The sequence below is a fragment of the Oryx dammah genome, unplaced genomic scaffold (genome assembly GCF_014754425.2).
Source record: "Oryx dammah isolate SB20612 unplaced genomic scaffold, SCBI_Odam_1.1 HiC_scaffold_16, whole genome shotgun sequence".
NCBI lineage: Eukaryota > Metazoa > Chordata > Mammalia > Artiodactyla > Bovidae > Oryx > Oryx dammah.
Window position 1 is genome coordinate 2,715,983 of NW_024070200.1, and position 6,563 is coordinate 2,722,545.

General features: G+C 64.3%; 1 protein-coding gene across 3 annotated transcripts; it reads left to right on the forward strand.

Annotated features, from left to right (window-relative positions):
• The first annotated feature begins 6 nt into the window (after window positions 1-6).
• ANKRD9 (ankyrin repeat domain 9) lies at window positions 7-2,912 on the forward strand. 3 transcript variants are annotated; one of them, XM_040256892.1, is made up of 3 exons: window positions 7-136; window positions 1,140-1,214; window positions 1,816-2,912. In XM_040256892.1, the coding sequence occupies exon 3, from the start codon at window positions 1,866-1,868 to the stop codon at window positions 2,820-2,822; it is 957 nt and encodes a 318-aa protein (XP_040112826.1). In that variant the 5' UTR covers window positions 7-136; window positions 1,140-1,214; window positions 1,816-1,865; the 3' UTR covers window positions 2,823-2,912. The 3 variants fall into 3 exon arrangements, with proteins under 3 accessions (XP_040112826.1, XP_040112829.1, XP_040112828.1); XM_040256895.1 differs by lacking the exon at window positions 7-136 and adding an exon at window positions 439-726; XM_040256894.1 differs by lacking the exon at window positions 7-136 and having other exon boundaries at window positions 733-1,214.
• The last annotated feature ends 3,651 nt before the right edge of the window (window positions 2,913-6,563 follow it).

The following is a 6,563-nucleotide window of genomic DNA, read 5'->3' on the forward strand; positions in this document are numbered from 1 at the left end:
CGGCGGCGGCGGCGGCGGCCTCCCGTCCGTCTGTCCTGGGAGCTTCGCCTGCGCACCGACCCGCGGGGAGACTGAGCGCGCTCCCGCCCGCCGCGGGGGCGGGGACGCCAGGCTCGCGGCCCCTCCAGCCCCCAAGGTGAGTCCCCCTTCCTCGGCCCGCTGGGCGTGCGGCTCCCGCCCCGGGCGCGACTCCCTGGCCACCGCCCCCCCATCCTCCCTGGACACACGCTTTCGCAGGTGCAGCCCTCGCTGCGCCGGCCACCGGCCCACAGATACTCTGGCCTCGCCCCCCCGCGACCCGGGGTCCGGCCGTGCGGCCGGTGGGGGCGGGGCGGAGCTGGCGGGCGGCCCTGGGCGCGCGGCCTTGCCCTCGGTGGCCCAGCCCCCACCCCCCATTCACTGAGCCGCGACCGTGACTCGCTGCCCAGTGACGTGAGGCCGGCCCAACTTTACGTAACCCGCCCGGCGCCCAGTGTCCACACAGGGTACACCCGGGGTGCGGAGGCCCCGGCGTGGGGCGCCGCTTTCCAGTCACGGTGCCCCCTTAAAGGGCGCTGTGGCTACAGCTCCCCTCCGCCCCCTGCCCCGTGCCCGTCTCTGTAACTTAGTTACCCGGTGTGTGTGGACTCAGCCTACCCGCTGACCCAGGGCCCTTGTGACCCAAGGGCTTACCCTTGACAAAATGCGGTGGGGAGCTTGGGCCAGGGGCTGGAAGTCAGGGCTCAGGTTGGTGCAGGGGGCTCTGGGGACAAGGTTAGGGCTCAAGCTGGGTTTCCGGTGGGTTGGCGGGTCCCCCCACTTCTGGAATGAGCCCGAAATACGAGGTAGAAGATCTTGGTCCAGGCCTGGCTCTGCCATGACTTGCCGGCTGACCTTGGACAAGTTTGTCCCTTGCTGGAAAGTGGGATGCCAAGCCCTGCTACGTCCAGCCTCTGGGAAGAAGACCAAGGGAGCTAGCAGACCTGGGGCGGGGTCTGCAGGCCCTGAAGTGTACACACCGGTCTCTTGGTTGATTTCATCCCCCTGCCTCCTCGCGGGAGCTGGGGGCGGGGACAGCGCGGAAACACCATGTTTGGGTGGAAGGCTGCAGGCCCCGCTCCCTGCTGTGGCTCCCAGCCTGCCTTCCCTCTTTCTTACAGATGAGGAAGCTGAGGCTCAGAGGACAGTGATCCACCCACCTGCACAGAACTTGGTCATTGCGGTGCACTAACCAGGTAGGTCTGAGTCTGGAGCTCTGCCCCTGGGCAGGGGCTCCTAGCTGCAGGCAGGGGTCAGATGACAGGGTCATGGAGTTGGGGAGAGGGGGTTTGGGCTTCAGAAAGGGTTTGGTTCAGCTTGAGATGTGAGATGCAGCCCTCCTACATCCCCACCCCCGACCTGGCCTTTTCCTTAATTGGGGTTGAGTGCAGCTGCCACAGGTGGGAGTACGAACTCTTCTGGCGGGTCCCTGGGCTGGAGGGGGTGTGAGGTTTCAGTGTGGTCTTGGCAACGGTAGGTGGGGGGCTCTGAGGGCAGGGGAAGGAGGTCCTTAGCCCCGAGGTACCAGATAAGGAGACGATCTCAGGGAGGGCCACCGTCTGCCGCTAGATCCGGGATGTGGGAGGTGGTTCAAGGCCTGGAAGAGAAGCGAGCTGTTGAGGAGTGACTGGGACACAGCCTGTCGGAGGCTGGGGCGTGGGGGGTGGGGGAGGTGGGGCGGGGAAGCAGGTACGAGACAGGCCCAGCCAGGTGGAGCGGCGTGGGGGGGGTTTCGACGGGAGACACCCCCTCTCCCGCCTGATCCTCGACCCTCACTGGACTCCTCTCTGCTCGCAGGTGGTCGGCCCCCGGGGGCCCATGCCGTGAGGGGAGGACGCCCAGCCAGCATGCCGTGGGACGCGCGACTGCCGGGGGGCGGCGCCGAAGGCGGGCCCGAGGGCGCGGGGGCGGCACGCTCTAGGGCACAGAAGCAGTGCCGCAAGTCGTCGTTCGCCTTCTACCAGGCCGTGCGCGACCTGCTGCCCGTCTGGCTGCTGGAGGACATGCGCGCCAGCGAGGCCTTCCACTGGGACGAGCGCGGCCGCGCCGCCGCCTACTCGCCGTCCGAGGCGCTGCTCTACGCGCTCGTGCACGACCACCAGGGGTACGCGCACTACTTGCTGGCCACCTTCCCGCGGCGCGCGCTCGCGCCTCCTAGCGCCGGCTTCCGCTGCTGCGCGGCGCCGGGGCCGCACGTGGCGCTGGCCGTGCGCTACAACCGCGTGGGCATCCTGCGCCGCATCCTGCGCACCGTGCGCGACTTCCCGGCCGAGGAGCGCGCGCGCCTGCTCGACCGGCGCGGCTGCAGCCGCGTGGAGGGTGGTGGCACGGCGCTGCACGTGGCCTGCGAGCTGGTGCGCCCCGAGTGCCTCTTCCTGCTGCTCGGCCACGGCGCCTCGCCCGGCCTGCGCGACGGCGGCGGCCTAACACCGCTCGAGCTGCTGCTGCGCCAGCTGGGCCGTGACGCCGGGGCCGCCGCCCCTGCGGCCTCCGGGGCGCCCGCGCCACCGCCTGGGGAGCCGCGCCCGCGCCGCCTGCTGCTGCTCGACCTGCTGGCGCTGTACACGCCCGCGGATGCCGCCGGCCCAGCCCGCCGCGAGCTGCTGGGCGACCGGCCGCGCTGGCGGCGGCTGTTGGGCGAGGAGAAGTTCCAGTGGCTGGCGGGCCTCGCGCCGCCCTCACTCTTCGCGCGCGCCATGCAGGTGCTGGTCACCGCCATCTCACCCGGCCGCTTCCCCGAGGCCCTGGACGAGCTGCCGCTGCCGCCCTTCCTGCAGCCGCTGGACCTCACGGGCAAGGGCTAGAGCGCGCTCCAGGCCCTGGACTTTTGGAGCATACAATTTTTAAGAGCGTTGTACCTGGCACTTTACATATATTGTTTCTGGACGGCAGAACCTCTGTTTTCGTCTGTTGGTGTGCTTCGGGGGGCCAGGCCAGGATGGGCAGGCGAGCCGTGAGCTGCGGGGCTTCCGGATGCGGCCGGGCTCAGCTTCACACCTCCCTGCGTGCGTGGAGCGGGGCTGCGAGGTCAGGCAACTCCCGAGAGCCGGGCCCTGTCCTCGGCTCCCTGCCCAGACCCGAGGACTGGAGCCCTGCCTTGATTTAGAGCCTCCGGAAGATGTCCCAGAAGGAGAGACAGCTGAGCGGAGGAGTTGGGCAGGTGCTGGGTGCCGGCTTGTGCAAAGGCCTGGAGGCTGAGGGAACCATGTTGGGGCGCTGGCTGGAGGGCCTCTACCCCATCAGCAAGAGGGGCCTTGCCAGCTGCCCTGTGGGCTCGGGCTTGGGCTCCGGTTCTGAGAGCTGAGGATGGAGGAGGGCCCGCGTGCCGGGTGGTGGGGGCAGGACCCAGGCCGTGCCTCCTGTTCCTCCCCACCCCACCCTGGCCACTGCCCCTCCTTGGGTATCGCTGGTGCTCTTCCCACCTACACAGGCCTAGGCCTGGACTCGCCCTCTTGTCCCCTTTTCTTTCCTCTGGCAGTTGGTGTCGGGGCCCCTGCTTCTCACCTCTGTTCTGGTGGATGCAGCTGCCTGGGGCCCCCGGCTCCAGCCTCCCCTCACCCAGGGTTAGATGTGCCTTCCTCCAGGCCTGCCGCTTGCCCTGGGCATGGGCTCCCAGGACCCAGCCCCCGATGTTCGATGCCACCTGTGGGTGCTGGCAACACCCTATGGGCAAGCTCTCCTGCCTCAGCCGGTAGAGCTGGTTTCTGCTGGAAGGGTTTGAAGATGGAGACTTGTCAACAGATGTTACCATAACCCTTAAGGACCAAGGGAAAGTGGCGTCCATGCCTGGAGGAGCGTTGGGATCAGGGATGATGGCCAGGTTGTCGTGCCTGGGAGTTCTGCAGGGCGGTGAAATTCAACCCGTGCCTGCTGGGCTGGAGAGCCACGGTGTGCTGCCAGGAGTTGAGGGCTCAGGAGCTGCCCAATGAACTCTGACTGCCCGGCCAGGGGTGCCCACTGCCCACCTTGCCCCTGGTGTCCCTGAGGGGATCCTGGCTGGGGGTGGAAGAGGCTTGGGAGGTGGTGGCAGTGCCAGGGTGATGGCCATGGGAGGGGAGGGGTGGGAGTGCCCTGATTCTGGCCTGTATCTGCCACATCTTTGCAGGATGACTTTGGGCACATCCCTGCCTTGGGCCTCAGTGTTCCTGACTGCCCTCAGAGGGGTTTTGGAGCATCTCCAAGCTCCCTACCTAAAAGGATGTTCCTGGGAAATGTAGGGTGGGCAGGAGCACAGCCCTATGGGGCAGGGGACAGTGGGGGTCAGTTCTGCCCAGTGCTGACCCTAGATTCTGGGTGGGGGTGAGGGCGCCTCCCTTCCCACTGTGTGTCCTGGCCCAGTTAAACAGACTTTCTGAACCTTGACACTTGGCGGGCAGTGGATACTAACATCTCTTCTACCTTAAAGCGTGGGGTATCAGGAGTCCTGGGGTATGAAGACAGGGAATGTGTTGCTGGGGAGGCACGCTCATTGGAGGGGATGGCAAATGCAGACCACATGCCGTGGCTCCTAGGGGCCGGGCTTGGGAGGCGCTGGGGACTCGGGGCGTCCTTGTGCCCTGGAGCTTCTGCCTGCAGAGAGCCCGGGCACCTGCAGGGCGTGCAGACTTGCCCTCGCGTCTCCCTGCTCCCAGCTCTGGCCCCTGTGGGCTGAGCCCTCCTGGCCCGAGGCCCAGGGCTAGGCCCTCTTCCCCACTAGACCTACCGCTGCCCCATTGGTGGCAAACTCCTTTGAGCTCCCTGGGCTGAGGATGGGGTGATACAGGGTTGGGCGGGCTCCCTGGTGGGGACACCACAGAATCCATTGTCCAGTGAGCAGGAGGTGGCCCTTGGGAGGCTCCTTGTGTGCAAGGTAGGATCCGGGCAGGAGTTGTGGGCACCAGAGCGGGGGTGGGGGGTCCAGCCAGAGCCTAGCTTCGTAGCTTAGGGGGTGGAGGGCAGTGGGGGTGTCCTCGCCGTGGCTGGGCGGGACAGGGAGCCGCGGGAAGGCCGAGGACACTCTGTGGAAGCAGAGTGGGGCCTGATTCCTGGCGCAGCTCCCGCGGAGCCTGGGGCCACCTGGCTCAGGGCGCCCTGGTGTTAGTGAGTGCAGAGAACCAGAGCCCAGCATGGGGCTATCTGGCCTCGGGGTTATCTGGCCGCTGCTGCTGGCCAGTGCGAGGGCGGCTTGGCCCCGGTGCTCGTCTTATCATTCCCCGGGGCCCTCCAGCTCCTGCAGGGGCCCCTCCCCAGCCCCATCACCACCGCCCTGGCAGTGAGCCTGGGGGCCTGGAGGGGGTTAGAGGCAGCCGGGAGATGCGGCTCTCGGCTGTTAGCAGGTGGCCTTGATGGCTTCTCACAGGCAACGGCTCTGCCGGGAGCAAGGCCCACGTCTCTGGGGCAGAGTTCCTCTGTTTGCTTCCTTCATTCCACGGACCTTGTCTAAGAAAACCGGGCACTTGCCAGATTGCCTCCAGCACGCCCACCCCTGGGCCTGGTGAACTCCCAACAGGAGAGCTCTGGGGCCAGAATCTGGGCACCCTAGATGCCTGTTGGGGAGGTGCTGTGACTTGTTCCTGGAGCCTGGAAGGGACACACGGCCCTGAGCCACGCCCCCCTTCGACGGTGGCGACACAACCCTGCGCTGGGGCCTTGCTTCACCTCCTCGTGTGCTGACTTCTCCCATCACCACCTCGATTTCCCCACTGATTTCCTTTCCTCCTGAATTTCTTCAACCTTCAAATATTGTACTGAGAGCAGTTTTCCCCAGTCCTGTTCAGAACAGGGATGCCTCCTGAAAGGCGAATGGGGAGGCATGCTTGGGAAAGGCAGTGGAGAACCAGCTTCTGCTCCAGGAGACTGAGTGGATGTGGGACCGGTTTTGTCCCACTCCGTTTTAAAAGTGAGGCGTGACTGACATATATTAAGTGCAGACTTCAGTTGTGTGGTTTGAGGAGTTAGGCCCCCTGTCAGTACATGTGTAACCATCCCCATCAAGACAGAAGTGAAGAGATTTCTATCTTCAGTGTTCTTTTTAGGCTGTGCCTTGTGGCTTGGGGGCATCTTAGTTTCCCCCCCAGGGATGGAACCTGTGCCCTGGCAGCCAAAGCCTGGAGTCCTGCACCCCTAACCACTGGACTGCCAGGGGATTCCTGTATCTTCAGTGATTTTTTAAAAAAGAATTTCTGCTTATAGATGCAGGCTCACGGTAGAACACTCAGACTGTGCTGGGAAACCCAGGGCAGGATGGATCAGAACCCTGACCACGCAGCTCCCAAGTAAAGGGGCCTGTGGGCCCCCCACCACCCAGGCGACTGCTGTGCGCATTTTAGTGTATTCTGTTTTTTTTCTATGCACTTATATACATATGCTAAAATTTTTTTCTATGGTTATTTCTTATGTACAGATTTGACATCAGATCAAATTGAGTATTTAAAAACTTACTGTAGAATAAGCATTTCCATATGTTGTAAAACACTGTGTAAAACAGCCTCTGGTGTTTATTTTGTGATTATTTAATTCAACTAGTATTGGTATGATAAGGAGTTGATGTTAGAGAGGACTGAGTT

Coding starts and splice junctions, on each gene's coding strand:
- ANKRD9 (XM_040256892.1), top strand. CDS start 1,866: ATGCCGTGGGACGCGCGACTGCCGGGGGGCGGCGCCGAAGGCGGGCCC.